The following is a 24182-nucleotide window of genomic DNA, read 5'->3' on the forward strand; positions in this document are numbered from 1 at the left end:
CTAGTTGGCTCCCCTAGCACTTGCGCCAGGAAATTGTCCCCTACGCTTTCCAAAAACTTCCTGGATTGTCTATGCACCGCTGTATTGCTCTCCCAGCAGATATCAGGAAAATTAAAGTCACCCATGAGAATCAGGGCATGCGATCTAGTAGCTTCCGTGAGTTGCCGGAAGAAAGCCTCATCCACCTCATCCCCCTGGTCCGGTGGTCTATAGCAGACTCCCACCACTACATCACTCTTGTTGCACACACTTCTAAACTTAATCCAGAGACACTCAGGTTTTTCCACAGTTTCGTACCGGAGCTCTGAGCAGTCATACTGCTCCCTTACATACAGTGCTACTCCCCCATCTTTTCTGCCCTGCCTGTCCTTCCTGAACAGTTTATAACCATCCATGACTGTACTCCAGTCATGTGAGTTATCCCACCAAGTCTCTGTTATTCCAATCACGTCATAGTTCCTTGACATCACCAGGACCTCCAGTTCTCCCTGCTTGTTTCCAAGGCTTTGTGCATTTGTATATAAGCACTTGAGATAACCTGTTGATCGCCCCTCATTCCCAGTATGAGGCAGGAGCCCTCCCCTCACAGACATTCCTGCCTGTGCTTCCTCCCGGTATCCCGCTTTCCCACTTACCTCAGGGCTTTGGTCTCCTTCCCCCGGTGAACCTAGTTTAAAGCCCTCCTCACTAGGTTAGCCAGCCTGCTGGCAAAGATGCTCTTCCCTCTCTTCGTAAGATGGAGCCCGTCTCTGCCCACATCAAATGTATTATGATGTAGAATGCTACATCATAATACATTTGATATTTCCCCACCCCAATTATTATTTGCCAAAAGTTTTTCTGGTCCCAGTCAATTCCTGTCTCCAGTTGCTTCCTTATGAAAGCTTCCTAAAACATCTACAATCAGACTAGCAAATATTTTTGTGAACTCTAGAGGAATGAGGAATGAACACAGATATTTTTGTGAACTCTAGAGGAATGAGGAAATTAAGATGAAATGGCCAGATCTATCACAGTAGAAGACTTCAGTACATCTTATGTTACTTGGTCAGTTCTATTGATGCTACATTTTAGGAAATGGAGTGATGCTAAATGACAACATTGGACATACGACAAACTTTATTGAGACTGGCTAATTAAAAGTAGCAAGTAAGCTCAGCTCAAATTTGCAGCCTGGACTTACAGTTTCAACATGACAATGCCTAAAATAACATCTTGGGATACTGGCATCTTATTGGATTCTGAGTCAAAAAGTCACTGAGACTAGAATTAATGTGGAGCAAACCGGGAGACTTTGGTGAACCAAGTTCTGTGGGGTTAGTAAGGAGCTATTAGGAGTACGCTTGCTGGCTCTGTCTGTCCTGATTTTCTGGTGACCTAAGCAAGGAGAGTTATGGGAGGAAAAGCACAAATCAGATGATTAGACTAGTTGAATAAGAATACATTGCTTTTCCATTACCATCAAAGGGAGCCTGTATCAGATGAGTTTCCAAAAACAGCATCTGCCTCCCATGACCAAAGCCCTCTAGCCACAGTGGAACAGAGCAGAGAACAAGAGGCGAATCTCGTGATAACGTGCAGCATCCCCCATAAAGGAAAGGGTGTTATGAAGATGCAGGGACTCTCTGCTGATTTTGTTATGCTTGGTTCTAGATTCTCAACACATAAGTTAATGGCTTTACCCCAGGATAGAGAGGCCCTGAAGGGGACAGCACAGGTGTGACACTGTGGGTTAGGTCCAGAGGCTCCCTGCTGGACACTTCTCGGCCCTGCCTCACCCCGGCCCAGGAAAGAGCAGAGGAGAAGTCCTCTAGGTAGCCTAGAGTGGCTGCAGGAGACACCAATCAGGGGCCAGATGGACCATTTAAAAGGAACCAGGCAGCAGAGACAGAGCAGTCATTTGGTGCCCGGAGCTCAACAATGGAGGACTGGGTGGCTGGCTGGCTAAAAGAGCAGCAGGACCATGGACAGGTCAGTGGAGGCTGGCTGAGCCAAGGGACTGAGCCCAGAACGTAGCCAGACCAGGTAAGGGTATCATGATGGGCCCTGCAGGTCTGGTTGAAGACTGAGCCCAGGCAAGGGCTGCTGAAAGTACACCAACTGAGTGTACCAAGATGGGCTCCTGCTGGGCTGTTGAAGAAAGCAGTGCCTCCAGGGAGGAAGCCTTTGCACTACAGCCCCATACCAGGGCCATGAACAAGAACTAGAGACTGCATACCCTGGAAGGGGGGGACAGTGTGTGTGATTCAGCCGGAGGGCTCAGTCACTGAAGACCCCCCAGAAAACTGTTGGCCTGGGGGAAGGGGCGCTTGCGAGAGGGGGGTGCCACCCCATTCAAAACTGAGTGATTGCAGGCACATACCAGCCAGAGAGCAGGCACCTGCAAGAGGTGGGTGACAGCCCCATTACAGCAGGTCATACGGTAGCTGCACCAAGAGCTGCAGAAAAGGCATCAATCTCTTTTGAGGGAATGCTCAGACTTTTTTTTATCCTCTGGTTCCCTCTGGGGAGCATCAGGTAACTTACTGTCTGTCTCCTCAATCTCCAGCATTTTAGCAATCTTCAAAATCAGCTTGTCCAAGTCACTTGAGTCAAAGAGTCTCACAGTCTCTAGAGGAACCAAAGAGGAGGAGGAGACTTTACCTTCCTATGAGGATGAAGGCATTATCTTTCTGACTGGTTTCCTACCCTTGCTGCCTTTCTCTGTCTTTGTCTGTTGTTTTTTCTTAGGAGGAAACGCTGTGGAGGACAGGAAACAATTCCAAATGTTCTCTGGTGAAGAAGGATAATCCTTGGTGATGGATGGGGAAAGAGGAAGGACGGAAAGGTCAAAAGCAAGGTGGGGTTTGTCAGGTTTAGAGGTACAGAGAAGGCATCATCATTTCATTTAAGTACATGTTGTATTAAAGATCGCTTGGACCGAGCATTCTCTCTCTCCCTGGTGCTTGGCTGGCTGGGGCTTTCTCACATGCTGAGGGTCTAGCAGATTGCCATATGGAGGTTCAGGAAGGAATTTTCCCCCAGGTAAGATTGGCAGTGACTTGGTAGGGTTTTCACCTTCCTCTACAGCATGAGATTCAGGTCACTTGCCAGGATTATCTGGGTATATCTCACTTAATATTTCCCTGCTATTGCAGGGGCCTCAGACATTGGTGTAACTAGGTCCCTCCTATGCTCTCCCTGTGACACAAAATAACAGTCTCCTGGGAGCTGCAATACCTTAGTCTACTGTGCATGTGCTGGGTGGTACTGGTGGCTTGTGATACACAGCAACTCAGATGAGATAATATGGTGGTGCTTTCAGGCCTTAAATTCCATGACTTTATGACAGTGTTCCTCATTGCTACTGGGAGTTTGAGGCATCACTCTTGCCACACTCTTGTTGTCTCCTGCTAAGGTGCCCAAGTCTCCAGGTGAGATGAGGGGTGGAAAAAAAGATTCCCCTCTGCCATCCAGGCCACAGAAATTCACACCTCTCTGGGCAAGGAGCGACTTCTGCCAGTTAAGGGGTTTGAGTGCAGTTCTCCGCATTAAATATAGGTAGAGCCCTACCAAATTCACGGCTGTGAAAAACACGTCACGGGCCGTGAAATCTGGTCTCCACCGTGAAATCTGGTCTTCTGTGTACTTTTACCTTGTACTATACAGATTTCACGGGGAAGACCAGCATTTCTCAAACTGGGGGATCCCAACCCAAAAGAGGGTTGCTGAGGGGGTTGCAAGGTTATTATAGGGGAGTCATGGTATTGCCACCCTTACTTCTGCACTGCTTTCAGACCCGGATGGCTGGAAAGCAGCAGCTACCAGGAGCAGCGCAGAAGTAAGGGTGGTAAGACCATGACCCCCCTACAATAACCTTACAACCCCAGTACTCCCTTTTGGGTCAGGACCCCTATAGTTACAACACCATGAAATTTCAGATTTAAATATCTGAAATCATGAAATTTATTATTTTTAAAATCCTATGACTGTGAAATTGACCACAATTGCCTGTGAATTTGGTAGGGCCCTAAATATAGGGGATTAGTTGGTGCCAAAAAGTATCCAACTGAGCTGTCTCTGTGCATGCAAGTGGTCTGTTTATCGAAAGGAATTCTTGAATGTGACAGCAATGTATAGAGTTATATATAAATAAGTGACATATATATGTAACAGGCTGGCAGTGTTTGCTTGAAATATCCCACGCAGTTAGCAGCTGTCGATCTTGCTGAAAAAGAATTACGCGGAGTCTGCTGACTCAGTGAGACAGATGCCTCAATCCCTAACACAGATATAAAGGAGAAGGAAGCAGATTTCTAGGAGAAGAGGATCTAGTGTGTGGGCTGAGTAGTGCTGAGTGCGGAACCCAGGAAGCAGCCAAACTTGGGAAAAAGGCTTGTGCTGATCTTTATCATTCTTATTGTTGTTTTCTTTACTGATAAAGCCAAAGTCCAGTAAAGTGATATGTTTGGACTTTGTATACTATGTTGCCTGTATTTATAAGCGTAGTTTGGGAAAGGTGCCTGCTTACAATCCCTCTCTCTGTATTCCTGATGTTAGTGAAAATTATTATATTGGTTTAAATGTCTTGATCACCAAACTTATTTTTTTTCTGTGTTTTTCTTGTGAAAATGAGGAGCAAATCGGAAGAGAAGTTATAACATTTATCTCTCCGTCATTCATCACAGATTTTTATATATCGTCAGTTAAAATGCATGCCTATTGTAAATACATATAATCCAGCATTTAAATTTGACCCATGTTTTAAAAAATGCCCTTGTAACACTCTCCATGCCAGAATAATTCAGTCATTATATGGATTCTTGATACAACTATTTTGGGACTTACCTTTTTCCTCATTAACGAAGCAAGATATTAAGTCATTTACCTTCTTTTCCATATCTATGTCAGTTACAGAGAATAGCAAGGAAATGTTGAAAAAAAAAAAGAATTTGAAGTTCTTATCTTTAACAAAAATATTTCTTCTGATAAAGAAAAGGCATCTGTGGAAATACATATTCAGTGATAAGTATTCTAGTCCACGTCTGGTAAACTCTCAGATAATGGCAGCATGGTAGGGTCACAGGGATTCTATTAGCTCAATTAACGAGGAGTAAGATAAGGCTAACACCTAGCTCTTCAAACGGCTAAAAAATAAAGCTGGTAGTAATGGAGTTATTAACCTTCGTCAGCCATTGAATTTTGCTGCTGATTCAAACTCCATTTCCTAGTTCAGGCCTCCATTAATAGGCTGTTTATTATCCCTAATCCACATTGGGATCAGCTGCAGAAATATGAAAGCTCCATGTAAAGACCAAATGATAAAAAAAAATCCTTTTTTTGCATTCTAATTTTTTCCTTTTCTTCTTAATATATTCCCAGATTCTATTTTAGGAAATAAAAACAATATTATCCTTGTTCTAAGTTACTGGCATACAGGCTATTATTAATCAGATGAAAAAGAAGTTTAAAAATATTAGATAAGTGACATAATTGGAGACACAGCCACATCCTTTTGAAGTCCGATCAAGAAGCAATATGATCTCCAAAATAAACTCTCTAGAGTCATCTTTAAAGTATTTTCTGCATTGGTAAAGAAACTTTGGGATCTGACAACTGGAAATTTGGTGAAGCATACCATAAACCTCTATTCATTTTAGAATTAGCTCCTCCTCCTAACTCACCCACTTCATGTGTCCATTTTGTCCACCTGTTGTGTTCTATCTGACATCTGCATTGTGTGCTTTCTGGGGCAGGGACTGTCAGCTTTGTTACTTGTGTAGTACAATGGGGCTCTGATCTTTGATTCAGATAAATATAATAGCAATATAAATCTCTCTCTCTGTGTATGCGCAGTGTTCCCAGCCACTTGATAGTATCATCATCAGCCAGGTAAAAAGCCAGTAGCCTGCTGTTGAAGTAAATCAGCTGGCACCCATCAAGGATATGCAACATAGTCTTAAATTGACCAGATCTACATCACGGGTCATTAAAGAAAACCCATTTGAAGAGACTGGCCACACAATTGCCCTGTCCTGTTTGAAACTGGTTCAGAGATAACCACAGGTGCCTTGACAGGTCAAAACCTGGTGGGCAGATGGTTGGGTTGGTGACAAGACAGTGATTGATGACTGTTGTTGCAGACCACTTGTTATGCCAAGCAGATTCCACCGTCATATCCTGTGGTGGCATAAGTGACCATAAAGGTCATTTATCAGCTATCAGTGTAGCAGAACATTATGGTATTAATGGCTTTGACACCATTTCACATTTCTCAGATGTTAAACTTGGCCATGCAACATATGTGCTTTCCAACATATCTGATGCTATTCCATGCTCTACCTCCAATTTTTATCATGTAATCCAGGTTGGCAGCTTTCTGATTGCGAACATATATAAGTCACCAACTTTGCACTGGGACCTCCCAACACTTGATCATCCAGCAATCTTCATTGGAGATTTCAACAGTCATCACTCTGAGTGGGAGTACGTGGATTTGGATGACGACGGTGAACGGTTCAGGGACTGGATAATTAACAATAACTTTGTGTTGATTCATGATGCAAAACAACTTGGCATATTTCTCTCGAAAGAGTACTCACCCGACCTTTGTTGGGTTAGTTCACTAGTTGGCCATCCACAACTAGCGAGTAATATAGTAGTTGATAACTTCCCTCACAGCCAACACAGACCATAACTCATCCACGTTGGGTTCCAGCTACCCATCATTCAATCAAGCATCAGCGGAATTTTTGTAAGGCATTTTGGAAAAAGTTTTCCAATGCTTTGGAACATAGTGTGGTTACCATTCTGTCGCATTGTATCCCAGTTGATGAAGCCTAATGCCAATTCCAAGGAGCCATTTACAAAGCTGCATTTTCAGTCATACCACGGGGCTGTCGACCAATTTACACTCCCTGCCTGAGTGCCAATTACCAAGCCTTGCTCAGGAAATTTGAATTATCTGGCAACCCAGACATTGCAGACCTACTGACTGAATCTCTGGATACTGCCAGGTGCACTCGGTGGAAGGAATTTCTGGCAAAGCTTGACTTCACTTATTCTAGCTGGAAGTGCTGGAACCTGATTGGCTGACTGGGTGCTGCCCAATGACCTCCAGGCCAAAATCACCCACTGGTTCAGCCCAATGAGGTTGCAAGTCATCTACTGCAGGTAGCAAAGGTTCCTCTGGAAAAGCGATTTATACACAAAGTATATGTCAAATGGGGTCATCTTCAACATAAGAGTGTGGGCAGAAGTCAACCAGAACCATTCACAGTCATTGAGTTAGATAAGGCCCTTAACTCCATCAAACCAGGCACAGCGGCAGTGTATGATAACATCTTGCTGGAATTCCTTAAGCACCTTGGACCAACGGTGTCACACTGGCTCACTAATTTCTATATATTGGTCATTAATGAAAAGAAGCTACCACACCCTTGGTGTCAAGCAAAGATTATTACCATTCTCAAGCTGGGCAAGGACCCCCCACAACATGGTGAGTTACCACCCAATATCCTTCCGTAAGTGTGTTTTAAGGTGTTTGACCAATTAAACCTCCTACAAATCACTCCGGAGTTGGATGATGTCTTTCAGGTTGAGCAGGCAGGGTTCAGAAAAGGACACAGCACCTGTGATCAAGTCTTGGCCTTGACCACCTTTATCGAAAACAGTTTTCAACAAAATCTAAAGACAGAAGCCATCTTTCCGGATTTGACTGCTGCTTATGACATGGCTTGGCACAGAAGTTTTCTGTGTAAACTCTCTGGAGTTACACTGTGTTGGGTGGTTGAAGTAGCAGAGCTCTTCCTCCAAAACAGGCAGTTCAGAGTAAACATGGGTGACCATTGCAGTTCCTGGAAGTGTCAGATTAGCGGTATTCCGCAAGATTCAGTTCTTTCACCAAAACTGTTTAATGTGTATATCAACGATTTGCCAGAAACACTCTCATGCAAGTTTACCTATGCGAACAACATCTGCAGCTATCAAGCACAGTCCTTCTCAGAAATTGACAAGGTCCTGAATGATGATATGAAGCTCATGGCAGACTATTGTCGTTGATGGCACCTGCAGCTAACTTTTCCAAGAGGGTTTCTAGCGTATTTCATCTGCATAATGTAAGCGCAAGCCATGAGTTAAATATTTTCTTAAACAGCCAACACTTACAGCACAACCCAAACCTGGGTTACCTCAGCATGACATTGGACAGGTCTTTGCTGTACCGCAACTACTTTAAGAAGACAGCAGCCAAAGTTAGCACTCAGAACAATTTTCTCAGAAAACTGGCTGGCTCAACCTGGATGCTTAGAATATCAGCCCCTGCCCTCTGCTATTCAGCAGCAGAGTACTGTGCTCCTGTCTGGTGTCACTCATCTCACAGGAGCCTGGTCGATGCAGAACTTAACAAAGCTATGCACAGTGTTACTGGGACTTTACATGAAACTGTGTTGCCATGGCTGCCAATACTTAGTAACATAGCAACGCCCCATATTCACCATGAGGGGGCCTCCATCATGCTCCTGGCCAATATTTGTGAGAAGAGCAGCTTGCCTCTCTACTCAGACCTCTTCAAGCACCTGCCAGTTTGCCTGTTTTCTAGACGCCCTTTATGGACACTTCTATAAATAATAGTAATTAACTCCAGCAACTTGAACTCCTGAGGAACTGTCCCTTGACAAAGGCTACTATGGTCAACACACAAGGCTGTCTGTGCTTTTGCTGCCTGTGAGTAGACAGTACTGTATAGTTAAATAATTTTTTTACAAGAATATGTGGGTCTCTGATAACTTTTTAAAACAAACATGTCTGAAAGATAACAACCAACTCTTGTGCACTAATGTTGCTGATCTATTAGGACAGGTTTGTTTACTCCTTGTGCACACTTTATGATTACAGCATTTTAAAGATGTGAATCCAATACTGTGCTTTTAGGTTAAGTTTTTGATGGTCTTCTTCAGGTTCCCTAGAAGATCCAGATTATCTCTGGAATGCTCTGGATATGACAGACAGGACAACCTGATTGAGCTTTCTTCCTGCCCAAGATACCAAATCATAGAACTAGGGAGAAGATAGAGAATGCTAGAGAAAGGGGTTGTATGTTGAGTCAGATGATCTTGGTGGTGGACACATTAGAGAGAGAGAGACTGTATCAAGGCACACACATTCTCAGGCACTTTAACAAACTGCCAACATAAATCAGACCACAGGACCACCAGTGATAGAAAGTCCACTAGAGGGGAGGCTGCAGTGGCACAAGGTGGTCACAACTTCCTTTCTCTCAGGCACTTACAAAGAGCTAGAGCTCACAAAAAGTGAGCAGCCCAGACTAGGGAGCTGGGCATGGCCAGGGAATCTAGAAGATGCATGATTTAGAGCATCCCTACACCTGGCTTGGCCTGCATACTTCCTACAGAGCCCATAGCAGAAATGAAATGGAAGTCATGTCTTTAATGAAGGATGCTAACATGCCAATAGGAACTATAGCAGGAGTCATATTTTAGTTATCCGGGCATAAAAATAGTGTGGTGTTTAATACAGAAAATTTGTTTCCTCTTGCTCAGATAAATCAAATGGGTTATGGATTATACTCAAACTTAAATAAATAAAAACAGACAATTTTGGATTGAGTCCACGCATGGAAAGATATAGTCTAAAAATGAATTATTAGGAAAGTTATGAATGGTAGAATACAGGGGTTTTGACTTACCAGCTCAATATTTACAGTATGATCAATAACAATAAGGTAACAAAAAGAGGGGTTGTTTTACCAGTTTTGAGGGGTTGGGGAAGAGGCATTGATAACAGGCATATAATACAAGCTTATTGGGCCTTGAGCTAACGGGTCTTATGCTACTTCTTTTTGAGTCCAAATACACTGAATCAATATATGATATTCATGACACAAAGCAATTTTTCAGTGCATCTTCAGTGAAATGGGAAGTTCTGTTCCTTAGCAAGCACAGACAAATGCAGTCAGTTTGTAGACAAATGTGCTCTCATACACTCAGTTGATGTGACTGTGATCATTGTCATTATATTCAGAATTGACTGAGACGAGCTGTGCACCAGTTTGGAGCTGAAGTTAATAACAGGAGATGTATAATAGTAATAGCCTACGTTGTTGCTGGTGAACTTTATTTCAGCTGTAAGTTTGGCAAAGAGCTGTAGCTCTGTTTTACTCAATGTGTACTTTTGTAGAAAAATCCAAACTTGACATTTTCGTTTGGCCTGTGGTTTTCTCTAGATTGTTTGGAGAACAATTTGCCCCTTGACCTAGTCCATACTTGTATATGTAGGGTGGAACAGCATATTTTTGTAGAGGTTTTACTGTATCTTAGAAACATCCAGAGTTGTACAATCTACTTTCTATTTTACCTCTAGTAATAAAAGAACAAGAGCTAGAACTGACATTTGCACCTGCTTTGATAAAGGACTACACTGAACCCTTAACACCAGCAGTCCTGAGCATCTGATGCTAACCTGTAACTATATTTGGACTCTCATTTACTGCAGACGCGAAGGGGTTAACAGTCTTCCTTTACTAGGAGGCTGAGAGACCACTAATAGATTCAGCTTCTTATTTGCCCTAAAGGCTGCCACAGTTCAACACGATTAGGATCCTGTCCACTTAAGCTATAACTGCATCATAAGGAGGACTGTAGAAGGCAACGCATGTGTTCTCAGAGTACAGAAAGACTGGTGCTACAGGAGGACATTTCTGTCTGATAGAATACAGGTGTCCCTGCACCAGTCTGCAGGCTAGTCTTGCTCTATGGCAAATACTAATTTTAAAAAAAAATCTAATACCTTAGATTTGCAATGTGAAAATGAATTATTTACCTCATTGTTCTAGGGCAGGTCTTTGGATGCAGCGGCTGATGCTGTATGCCCTTTTTTTATTATTACATTTTAACAAACTTTATAGCCCATTTTGTTTGTTTTCAAATAACTTTATTTTCTTTCTTTTTTTCCATCAATTACTAGGTTTGTTTCTCTTTCCATAAGACGGAGGAGTCAGGAGACTGATCCCGCTCAATGGTGTATAATTTAGTATTATGTGCACTAGGTTTATGAGGTGGGAGTCTGATAAAACATAGTATTTGAACACTAACCATTTATTAGCTCTAAGGAACAGATTTATGACTTGACAACCAGACAATAACTCTGTTTTCTGATCAGCCAAAGAGGTCTACTTTGAGTTCAAAACACAGAGTAACGTACCCTTTCACAAATAATTTTGTTTACTGATGTGACTAGATTTTAATAATAAACTTGATATATATGTAAATTTATTTTAATTTAATTTCATCTACAGAGCCCTCCTAAAATGAGACTTTGTAGGTTGTTTTGTGTCTGATTTATAGATTTCTGCATTCTATTCCCAGATTGATTTCAAGGCTATAATTCTATCAGGATTTTCTACTGATGTCAAAAACACCACCACCACAGATAGTGTTTTATAACTAGCATCACAAGAGAAACTAAATTACAGCCCTTATATTCCGTGTTGCTATATGTCCTTTGTTTATAATCTCTCTTTTTCTTTCTGTATATACCTGGTACTTCAGTTTCATGGAAAAAAATCAACTCCAGAATCAATCAGGTTAGCATGATATCTGTTTTCGTCCCTTACTTCAACCCCTGTGTAAAACAGTAAAGGGCCAAAGTCTGTACTGAAATACATACATACAGCTTCTATTAAAGCCGATGGGAATTGAATGCATGGATCAGAGTGGAATTTTCACATCTAAGCCTTTATACACCAGCCACTGTTATGCGCATTATTATGCCCTGATTCTGCAAACATGCACAGTGAATTCAATGGGAATATTCACATGCATATACCTATTTATGAGTAGGGCTCTGTGTCTGTTACAGAGATCGTGGAAGTCATGGATTCCATGACTTTCCACTACCTCTGTGACTTCTGCAGCAGCCAGTGTGGCTGACTCCAGGGCCGCCCAAGCAGCTGGCCCAGGTGGCCCCAGGAACAGCCACACCAGCTGCTGCCGGAATGGCTCTGCAGCCAGGTGCTGCTGGAGTGGCCCCGAGGCAGCACTCCGGGGGTGGCCAGAGCAGCAGCATGGGGCAGCCCCGGGCAGCTGGCCCTGGGGACTGCCCGAGCAGTGGCCTGTGCAGTTGGCCCTGGGGTCCATCTGAGTAGCAGTCCTGGGGGCGACGGGAGCACCGGCGGGTGGGCAGCCCCAGGGTCAGCTGGAGCAGCCGCTGCTCGGTGGCCCCCAGCAGTTGGTGACACTGGCCACCAGTCCCTGCCCCAGAGCAGGGGTCCCCTTGCCCCCCCCAAAGTGGAGCCCGCCCCCTCCCCTGGCCCCCAAGAGCAGTACCACCACGCCCCACCCGCCAGCTAAGATTTAGTCAGAGGTATATAGTACAAGCCATGCACAGGTCATGGCCCGTGAATTTTTGTTTATTGCCCATGACTTTTACTAAAAATACTCATGACTAAATTGTAGCCTTACTTATGGTCATGTATACCGACTCAGTCCCTTAATTTTTTTTGTTTATGAATGTACCTTCCAGGAAATGCTATTATTTAACCTAATCTGACACAGGTTTAAGCATCTTCTCCTCTTTATCTCAAGTCATCAGGAAACTGGTTTCTCTTTTAAAAATATTTGTTTTCAATAGTTTTTCTATACCAAAGACTTTATACAAAAACAACACACTCCCTTCTCTTTCCTTGCCACATTCGCAATACCTCCTCTCCCAACTCAATCCTACCCTTTCACCTCCTTCCACTGTAGCCTTGGGTAGCAGTCACATGGAAAAACAGCTGGGGGAAGGAGAGATTTTGCCAGTTTAGTGTTGTGTTAAACATTTTTGCATGTGAATTTCCTTTTTCAAGGTTAGCTCTGGAAGTCTAGGAGCTAAGAATTTCTAACGTGCTTTTGTGATGGCCACCATCTTGGTCAACACCCAAGTACTGGAATCAGGGACCTCTTGAGGTGAAAGCAGGAATCTTAACAACTTGAGCTAAATAGCCAGGAACTCTAGCTGAGAGCTGTAACAGACTCCCACCCTCTGTGGACCAGGCCCAGAGAGTGCCATAGATTATTTTCTCAAGAGGTTATAACAGTTCTTTTATGATGTTTGAGTAGTTTCTGCCCCAAGAACTCATGTCCCTTATGCTACATTCCAGAACATTCTTTTAATAAGCTAAAATCAAATACAAACATCACATTGTCTTTCATTATTCCACATAAAACAAAAAGACACTGATCTCATAGTGAGGTCCCAGCCATACCAATATAATTCTAGGAGATCACACATACACAGATGTAAGCAGCTGTAATTTGCACCCAGCTCTAACAAAATATATGCACTGCATATAGTCCAAATTTAACCCCTTCTTGGGGTCTGGCTTTAATGATAAACCACCACAAAACAAATCTCAACCTCAGCTTGCTCCCCAAGTTTGGCTGTCCCTAGGTTTTCCCTGCAGGACATCTCTGTTCTAGCCTCTCTCTCTCTCTAACAGAGAAGCTCTAAACCCTTTTTATATCTTTGGCTGGAGTTAACAACATTCATCTGTCACTATGACTCCACCGTATTTATCCTGCATCTTTATGCAGGGTTCAAGCACCTGTCATTGGGATGATTCAAAAGGGGAGCCCTCATTCCTGTACAAGGTCCTAGAGTCTGCCAGTCTGTTATAACTAGCATAATCAGCCAGACTCTGTTGTTTAAAGTTCTCAGAATAATAATGATGCACCTAGTTCTAAGTATAAGTCTTCTCTAAACTTGCAGGGTGGGATTTTCTGAAGCCCTCATCATTGGCCTAACTCTGCTTCCACTGAAATCAATGGTAAAACTACTATTGACTTCAGTGGGACCTGAGTCAGGCCAACATTGAGTTCTTTTGAAAATCCCTCCCTTAGACTCCTGGCTCAATCAAAAAAAGTGGATCAAAAAAAAAAAAAAAGAGTATTTACCCATACAAAAACTGACTCTTCAATGAGCCAAGAAAAAATGGATAAAAGGAATCAAATGCTTCTACGAGAATAAGACCTTTTTATCTCTCAGATTTGATTAAAGTAGGTAAGAATAACAAATAAACAAGAATAATACATATTGTTATTAAAAACATTTTTTAAAGTCTTACCTGTTTGGAATAATTCCCGCTTTTACCATCTGTTCTGCCTGATCTAAATCTCTTGGGAAACCATGTAGCACCCAACCGTCAGTCATGCAGTCTAATCTGTTGAGACGATCTGTCAGTAACTTTAAAATGATGTTGTCTGGGACTGGAGAGGATTTGAAAAAAAAAAAAAACCCACCTCTTATTTTGTTTGTCAAATCTCAGCACTAAGCAGACAGCAGAATGCTTCTTGTTAGCTATGAAGTGAACTTGGATACAAAAAAGTTATTAATGTTTGAAAGCTGTAAGCTTTTTGAGTAGGGACTATCATTTACTGTGTATGTACAGTGCCACAGTGGGGCTTCAAACTTGTTGAGGCCTTCAGGACAATCACAATATAAATAATAAATACTGCCTACATAAGCATACAGAGTAATTTTTCTCATAAACAGTTATCTATGTATATCTACATTATCCATATTTTAACTCTCTACTGTGTGACATGACTACATAAAGACCTACATAGGCAATGATGTAAATTGGATTAAATACCTACTTTGTGGGAAAAAAAAAACCAAAAAACGGTATTTGAACATATTTAACATAGCAGTTCATAGTGGCTCCTCTCCAGCAGTGCCTAGTGTATATTCTGGCCTTAAGCTTTCCTGTAAAAATAATTATTATTTTCTAGTCTTTGACCGAGAGATAAATTTCCAAATGTGAAACAACTGTAAACTGTTGCAGTGTTGTCTTCCTTAGCTTGCAGACAGAGTTCTAGCACCTCTGTTGCTGTTTCTGTTTACAAGGCTCTGATCGGTTTCACAACTGCTATTTAGAACCAAGTAAACCTTTGTTTTAATTTTATAGGATAGAGGAGAATGGAGGGATGGCTCAGTTTTCACTATAGCCTTCATAATCTAAACTACTTCAATCAAGATACTCCATTATCATTGTTTATTCCTACTGATTTATTGAAGAATTAAATTAGTGGACTGAACAAGGACTATTGCCAAACTTCCAAGGGCTGACCTGATGTATTAGGTTTAGAAGCAAATACTCAACTAGCCCCAGGAAAGTGGTTAGGGAGCATGATCAGAAAGACCTACTAGGAGTCCTTACATGGGCAAACATCTAAAACAATTTTTAAAAAGCAGAGACAGTGCCTCCTCGTGTATTTGCACAGTATCTATTCCATTAGGGGTCCTATCAGAAACAAAGAAGAATAATGGATTGCCACATAAATCCATAATAAGGAATGTCGACATTTTATTATTCACCCTGCCATAGCATTTGTATACAACAGTACAGTGGAAAGTTTTCATACCAGAGTATGTGTTTCAGATCTGTAATGCTGGGACTCACCTTTGCAGCAAATAGACAGGTGCACACATGTATTTCAGTTGGGTATGTTACCATTGACATGATACTATCACAAGTGCTGGGTATTGCAGGACACACTGAATAGTCCATGTTTCTAGCAATTTTTAAAGAATGGAATCTCCATTGCATCCCCCACTTTCTATTCCCGAAACTTCAACATCATCCACAAGGGAAAAATCCCTTCAGTCCCAGTTGTTGGGGAGTCTTGTTTCCATTGACTCCTGTAAATCTATGACAGCTGCCACTCCATTTCCAGCACCAGTACATGCTTATTCTCTCATTTTTCAGAGCCTTTAACCCTCAGCCATGAAATTCACCACTTCTCCTTTTGGAATTGAATCACTGAGTTTACAGAATTGCTCTCAGGCTTCAATGTGCCAGCAAAAATGAAAGAAAACCATAGGGAATTAATTAGAAAACTGATTAGTGTATTAATTGAGGATACCCACTTCACACTAACAAGTTAAGGATAGTACTCTTCTCTAAAAAGCATCTGCTAAAAGAAAATTGCAATGAAATATAATCTTTTCCAGTCACCTGATCCCATGTGAAGTGACAAAATCACAAGAGGTACTTCTGTAAAATGCCAGCATGAAGAAAGAAGCAGCCATATTGTCAGACTGATGATATATATATATAACAAGAGGAAGATCAGAGCTACATCCAGAGACAGAAGGAATAGGAGATCCCCCACTGGTTGGCTATTTTGGGGGGAGGGAATAAAGGTGAATTCTTTATTTTTTCCAGGAGTTTCACAGATTAACACAAAACTGAAAAAGCCCAGGACAAAAATTAAGAAATCAACTAAAGAGAAGCTGTGGAAATTTCCTCCTGTTCCCTTCATCTCCGGTTCGAGGACTGGACTTTCTGTCTTGATATTCATGATGCCTGCAGTAATCATCTTCAAAACAGTTTACACAGATGCCCAATTCATATCAATGGAAATTTTTAAAGATTCCTTAAAATGTTTCACCACTACTTCATAAAGGAATTAAGTGATACTGTATTGACTCTTCACTGGAGCCCCATTACTGATGTAGAATACCCTTTCATGCAGGATTCCAGAGGCAGCAGCTGGCAAGAGCTCTTGCTGGCTCCAATAAGGTGAAATAGGGAAATAGAGGGAGCAGCATAAGGCCCTGAAGATGATACAGAGGAAGAGGCTGGTACACAGTATCCCCTCCAGCAGATCTCAGGGATCCTCAGATTTAAGGTGCCAAGTCTTTGCTTCTTGCATAGTGGGAGGGAAAACCCCCAAACCCTAAAACAAAAAAGTCAAAAGAAACTGTGAAGGGAACATTGTGGAATTATTCCTGACCCTGGCTACCTTCCGCAAGTCTTTAGTTTGAGTGAGTGATCAGATTCCAATTCTTAGGTGACGGTTTCTTCTGGCCAGAGTGTAGCAGCCATAAGATAAAAAGGAAAAATTCTACTGTACGGTGAACCAACAATCCATCCGTTAATGGTGTGACTCCTATGCAATGTACTAGACATATCTGCAGTGCTGAATATATCAAGTATATCATGAAACGCTGCTAATTTCAATGCCGTGTCACTAGATAACACCAACACAAATGGATAGCCATGCATCACTTTATATATTCGGTACAGTACATGTATACATAAATACACACCAGTGTATATGTTTACATGTTTTCTTGTGTTTCTAAGTTTGATGGTGAGAAATGAAGCATAAACAAGTCAGACAGCAGGCTCTGATTAGAAAACATAACTATCACTTCTATACAGTAGGGGAAGGTAGCTTATAGGCTGTTCAATGGCGTTACAAAGTACATCAGTCACCCTTGAACAGAAATAGTCACAGTTAAAGCAGCTGCTTTAAAACTGTAACATCCTTGGCAGACCAAAAAAAAAAAAGGGGGGGGGGGGGAGAAATCCATATTATTCTTACTTCCTTGTGGTACAAACAGAGTAGTAGATAATGAAGAACTGTGGGGTATGGAATTCCTTTTCATTCATGTGGAACTCCCTGGTGACTGCGAGGGAAATTACTAACCTGTAATTGGAGTGATACACAGTCTCTAGATAACTAGCCTTGGATCCACTGGCCTCAAGCGTACGACCAAGAGTGCTTGCTAGCAAAGTAGAATTTAGAGCCGTTCTGATGAGGCAGTCAATCTACATGCTTTAGGGGGATTATGAAGCACATGAGCTTTGAATAATCTTTTTTTTTTTCCAACCTAAACTTGTGTGAGTTTCCAACTCTGTCTCTGAGAGTTGGGCGAATGAAGCTCTAGAGAGGTTTCTTATCTTTACAGAAGTCCAAATATAAGAGACTTTTCGAGATTTCCACTTGTGGAGATTGTTAGCCAAGAAGGATATCCCTATTAAGTATCGTGGAAACATATCTCCATTAGCTAGTGAGATCAAGACACAGAGACGAAGTTCAGCCACTAGCACAGAGTCCGCAAGGCAGCAGAACCACAATGATGTCTCTACGCTGGGACAGGGGTAAGTAGCTGTGGACAAGGAACCAACGGTGCTCCATAATCTGTATACATGGCAGAGCTCGGCTCCAGACCAGCCCCATACAGAAGTGCAAAGAAACAATAGAGGAATATCCCTAATATCTTCCAACAAAGCATATGTAGAAGATCTCCAGCAATGGCTGGAAGTTGAAGCTAGACAAATTCAGACTGGAAATAAAGCATACATTTTTAAGAGACAGTATTTAACCACTGAAACAACTTACTAAGGGTCATGGTGGATTCTCCATCACTGACCATTTTAAAATCAAGATTGGAATTTTTTTTTTTCTAAAAGATCTGCTCTAGGAATTATTTGGAGGAAGTTCTATGGAGTGTTACACAGGAGGTCACACTAGATGATCACAGTGGTCCCTTCTGGCCTTGGAATGTATGAATACGGTGATATGTACGATAAGTACGATAAGTACCAATGGGAGTCCCTTGTCTCAGAACCATACATTGCATTATCTGCATTATATTGTGATGTTTAGCTAAGGAAGTATGCTCTTTGCTTTACTGTGCATACCTGCCAAATAAGTATCAATGCTTCATGGCAGATAACTTAGCATGTCTCCATTATCTCACAGTCATTGACACAGTGGACACATGACCTGTGTCATACAGCTGAACTCCTTGAATTAGACACGAAGACTGAATCAGCCTCCTGACCTAATAGATGATCCAATCAATTGAAGGATGAGGCACATTGGCAGGGCAGTGTGGGTAAAGTGTGAACTGCTGCTCTTTGTGCTGTAACCATTCTCTGAATAACAAGAGAACTTCAGTCTCTAGGATAGTCAATCAGCACTTTTCATGAGTACTAGTTTTCAGACATTAGAGTACAGTGCAGACACACATGATCAGAAGATAATGTAGAACATTTAATGAACACACACTTGCAGCAGTCTGCTGTAAAGTAGCCAAAACAGTAGGAAAAGTTGATGGGTATTCAAGGGAAGTCATGAGCCTGTCATTCATCCCAAAGGACTGCAAACTTTCCCACAAAGTCCCCACTGATGAAACTCATGGGAATGTGGCCTATAAGCTTGCGCCCTTCACAAAAAATCTCTAGAAACAATAAGAGAACAGAAATGTTGATCAGTTAAAATTTTTTTATCTTTATTGGCTGCTAAAGGACACAGGATAGCAAAGAAGAAGTGGTACATTAAGGGCAGAGGCTCTGAGGTTCAGTAGAGGCTGTGTAAGTGAAGTTGTGGTGGAAGGTTTCTCTCATGAAGACCTAAAAAGGAGCAGTGCAATCAAGCATTTCTCATGCACACCAGGAAGGAAGGAAATATATTACTTGGGAGGCTACAATGTTCTACGCCCCTCTATGCATGCAAGTTCTAGTGCTTTCTCGGAGATACAGTAAACTTTATTAAATCACCTTGTCAGTCAGCTCCAGAGTGAAATACTAGAGCAGTGGTTCTCAACCCGTGGCCCAGCTGTGTGCTAGGGGCAGTTGGGCTGCCCAGTGAGCAGGGTCTGGGGTTGGGGCTGTTGGCCAGTCCTGCACAGTGGGCGTCTGGGGCTGCCGGCGAGCCCTGCACGGCAGGGATCCGGGGCTGCCCTGCCACCCGGCCCCATGCAGTGGGGTCCAGCAGGTTGGAGCTGTCGCCCAGCCCCACAGAGCAGGGTCCAGGGTCCCTGCCACCCGGCCACCCACCTGGCCTCACTCTGTGGAGGGGACTCTGGGCGGGAGGCGCTGGGTATAGAGGTCTGTAAGGTTCGGGGGGGGGGGGGGGGATGGGGACACTGTGGTTCTCAACCTGCGGCCCAGGTAACACATTGTGGGCCGCATATGTGGTCCCCACTGATAAACAGGTTGAGACCCACTGCACTAGAGGGTGCGGATAAGCCAGGACTCTGGATCCACAAAGGATACTTTTGTAGAACTGATAAAATTCACATGTTCCAAGCTGAACACCTCATATTTCAAATGATACCTCCCCAATATCTTTTCCTTTAAAACACAATGTTGAAAGATATTGACTCACTTCTCCAAACCTATAAATCCTTGATTTCAAGTACAGCACAAATGCATTTGCAGGAACGTGTCCTGTCAGTTTTGTGCAGCAGCAGAAAGTTTAAAGTCCCTTTGATAATACTGTCCATATAGCCTTTATCATTTCCTTAGACAGAGATTTTTCAGTTAGGTCTAAGTCTTTCACTGTTAATTCAGATGCCTGAGGCCTGATCTCAATGTTTGACAGTTAACATCTTGCCCTGAGTATAAACCACTGCCAAGGGCTACTTCCCTGGATTGTCCTGTCAACCATAAATTTAGCAAAGAGTGAGATATGAATATCCTATTGTTTCAAGAGCATCAGATTACCCACACTGAATAATTATATTTGGTTCTTCAGTTTTCTCACTGGCCTCAAGGTTGTTAGAGTTCATATTCATTTGGGTTTTTTTAATGTGCTAAAGAGAGATTTAAACAGTGATTTACTGTGGTCACTGTGGCGTAGGCTGACCAATACCTTCATTCAGCCTTGCCAATGCACCAGATTTGTGATGACAGAAGGATTTTCTCACCATATATTATGCACTGTGTTTCACCTAATGAAATACATACAAATAAATATAATTCTTCAGGATTCCAATGGTAAATCAGTGCAAAAAGGAATAGCTATGGGAGTGAGGGATGATTTTTGTTCACATGCACAGAGTTGATTGTAGAAGGAATTTCCTCCCCACACTATTATTGGCAGGAGCCTTGGGGAGTTTTCACCTTCTCCTGGAACATTGAGCAGGAACACATGGTTGAGTAACATATGTTCAGTTCCCTGCACTTGCAGGGGGCATGGGGCTTCAGACATCACTGAACAGCAGTCATCTAGTCTTCTGTTCCTTTGAATGTGAATTTATTAATTCAGACGCTCATATATAGCCTACCTCGACTTCCAGGGTATGTGCATGGACTCAGATATGACTCTCTAGGAAACTCGAGACACTTTGAAGATGACTCCCAAAACTACATGCAGTATAAAGGCCACAATATATTGCAAGGAGGTTTATATAAATGAGGCTTTCCATTGTGCACCGAGCTTTGGACTTTTCAAGTGACAGCTAACACATAGAATGGTGATAGTGAAGCAACCATTATTTCCTTAACACAGAAGCTGCATTTATGGTTTTGAGCCTCCTCAATTGGTGCTTTCATAAGCTCCTCACTGATATTACAAGAAATCATGACTACTGTAGATGCCTATGATAGTAATAAACAGAACAGAGATCACATTAGGCAAGGATTTTTTTCAATGCTGTTGTTTGTTATTTACTGCCACCTGCTGGTAAAATGAGATTACTGACACACAAGCTAATCACTCCAGACAAGGTATGGGAAAAGGCAAGTTAAATTATGAAATGGAGACGACCCTGTACAGAAGTTTCAATTATGCATTTCTGCAGAATCTCATCAGGTGAAGGCTGGAACAAGAAAACACGACTTGCTATAGAGCAGACTCTTATTTGTCCATAACTGCAACCGACAATAGAGTTCCACAGTACTATATGCCAATCAACAGCATAGAATTTTGGCTAATTTACAGAGACTGTCGAAGATACTTCTCACTTGCTCTGTTAACCTCCTTTAAGTGCAGAGATTTAGCTACTTGACCCCGGGGATTCTAGAAGCATTTCTATTTATTCATTCTGAAACCACTTTTAATCTGGTTAAGAGAAAATTTAATAAATAATAACCAGTATTTATGTAGCATTTTCAAAGCACTGCGCAATATTAACAAAATAAAAAACAAAACCAAAAAACACTCTTACTGTATTCTCATATTCACTATCCCCAGCTATGCTGATGTAGGACTTGTCATCAGAATTAGAATACTTATTTTTATGTAATAAAGTAAAATATAATAATCCAAGTATTTCCATTCTACAGTCTCAACTTTTTACCTCTTGGGACAAATGAGAAGCTTTTTGATTCCTAAGGTTTTACAGAGATAATATGCTATAACTTTGGGCTTTGATTTTTTTTTTTTTAATAGAAAGCAGCTATATTAGAGTTGAAGTGAAAATATTTGTAAAAGACATTTAAGAACTGAAATCATTAATACAACATGTGTAGAATTAAAAATTACAAGACATATTTTTAAATGAAAGGAGTTGACCATTCTTTTTCTCAGCTGCAAAGCGTGAGTTTCGGGAGTCTTTGTTTGCCCCATTACACGTTATGATATTCTTCACGCTTAAAGAACTAAGAAAGACAGCTCCCTATACCGATGTAGCTATTAGTGATATCCTTAGTTATAGCAGGAGAAACAGAGAAGTCCAAACTCAAAGGCTGGTACATAAAAAGCTACTTAGTTTCTCTTCTAAAATATTATTTGAATTTTTCCAGTCCATGGTGAGCTGGGAACCAGAGCTCCTCGGGTCTAATCCAGGTTCTGCCACTGACTTGCTACGTGGCTTTAAAGGGAGTTACTCAAGCTTTCTGCCTCGGTTTCACCATCTGTGAAATGGAGATATTACTTACTTCCCTACCTCACAGTGATGCATCTAATCTGACAAGTGACTCTGTAAAAATGGCATCGGTTTACTCTACACCTCTGCTCTCCACGTGTATTCAGAGTTCTATCTGCTAATGTTAGGGACAAAAATACATTGGTACTACTACTGCAGAGCCAATATGACTACAGGACAGCAAACAGAATTCTATGTCAGCTCATGTTGAATTACTGGAATTGTGCAACCGAAGACACAAATTCTTCCCTCATTTACACCTGTGCATTTTTACTGAAGATCATAGGGTTTGTGACTGAAGGAAGAATTTGGCCTGCAGAATCTTTCCTACTGCTGCTGATGTGCAGGAAGGAAAGCACCTAGGCCAGCACTTGCAAAAAATATCTTTTGACTTCTAAACTGAACAAGCTTGATAAGGGGTCATTAAGGCAATAAATCTGGAACCCCACCAGGCCATTTTTCCCGTCACTTGGAGAACAGAACAGCTTGTTCATGTTAATACAATGCTTTGAAAATATACAGCGTTATGTAAGAGCTAAGTATGTTTTTTAAACCTCTTAAAAAAAAAAAAAAGCAGCATTTCAGTTTCGCATTAAGGCCTGATTCTATATACATGGCTCCTAATGAAACGTACCCACAAGGATGAAACATACCCACAGAATTTAATTTTTAGTATTTACAGAATAAAAAAGGTGGCTGCCAAAATGTGATACGCTTTCCCCTTCATAGGTATCTTATAAATTGATGTGATTACTTAACCCCACTGGGAAAATAAAATTTGTTATTAAAAACAAAAACAAAACAGAAACCAAGTTAGCAGTCTAGTGCTCATGAGCCACTGGTTTAGTCAGCTGGGCAGGATGGAGCGTAGTGGGAAGGGAAAGAAGATATTCGTCAGCTTCCCAAGAATTCTTGTAAACAAGAAGGAGTCAAATAAATTTTAAATGATTAACACGTAGCACTTTGCCTCTTCAAAGCTCTTTATGAACACAGGGCTTCATCCTATGAAGTGCTGAGCACCCTCAGTTCCTACTGACATCAGTCAAGATTTAGGGCACTCAGCACTCTGCAGATTGGGCCCACTGATATCAATGGGAGTTGTGGACACACATCACCTTGTAACATGCGTCCTATCCTGCACCCCTTATTTATGTGAATAATTCCATTAATTTGAATAGCACTTCTCATCTAAGTAAGGGCCATTAATAGATACTACCAAAATACAAGTAATGATTTTAAATAAGGGTTGAGGATCAGGACCTGAGGTCATGATCATACTTTCACTTAAGCCAATGGCAAAACTTTCATTTACGTCAATCAGAGCAGGCCCATTAACTAATTAATGCTCACATCTATCTGCATTGGAAAATACCCTCACTAGTATCTATTTCCTCCGATCTGGGTTCCAAGATGGGATCCTCATTTTAACAGGATGGGTCTTTGGGATTTTTATTTCTTTGCCGAGTGATTCTCACCACGGCCCATTTCTGATCTGAATATTTGGTAACAGTATTTGTCAATTTTAGCTGGTCTGTGTTGAGCAGAAATATAGCCAATAGATTCCAGGATATTAAATTAAAAGAAAAGGGGATAGTAATTTCTCATCACTGTGACAATTCAAACACATAAGGAAAAAAATAGCACCAAAACTCAGACAAGCAGAGGGACAACATATAGCCCACATATGTTGATGTACAGCTCACTAGTCTATAACCTCTCCTTTTCTATTGAAACATTAGCATTTAAAAAGGAAAATA

General features: G+C 41.7%; 1 protein-coding gene across 10 annotated transcripts in view; it reads right to left on the bottom strand.

Annotated features, from left to right (window-relative positions):
• The window catches only part of AK8 (adenylate kinase 8), a 115302-nt gene that overhangs the window by 32792 nt on the left and 58328 nt on the right, over positions 1 to 24182 (bottom strand). For 8 of the 10 annotated variants that reach the window (XR_006286172.1, XM_043530499.1, XM_007061035.4 and 5 more), the window contains one exon: positions 14102 to 14243. The exons of 1 other annotated variant lie outside the window; for it this stretch is intronic. Coding sequence is in view for 8 of the 9 variants with exons in the window: in XM_043530499.1 (XP_043386434.1) it covers positions 14102 to 14243 (142 nt within the window). In the remaining variant the exon portion in view is untranslated. Of the gene's footprint in view, positions 1 to 14101; positions 14244 to 16607; positions 16719 to 24182 lie in introns of those variants that run through there. One more of the 10 variants, XM_043530503.1, reaches the window with a different exon arrangement.

This window comes from Chelonia mydas, chromosome 16 (genome assembly GCF_015237465.2).
Source record: "Chelonia mydas isolate rCheMyd1 chromosome 16, rCheMyd1.pri.v2, whole genome shotgun sequence".
Lineage (NCBI taxonomy): Eukaryota > Metazoa > Chordata > Testudines > Cheloniidae > Chelonia > Chelonia mydas.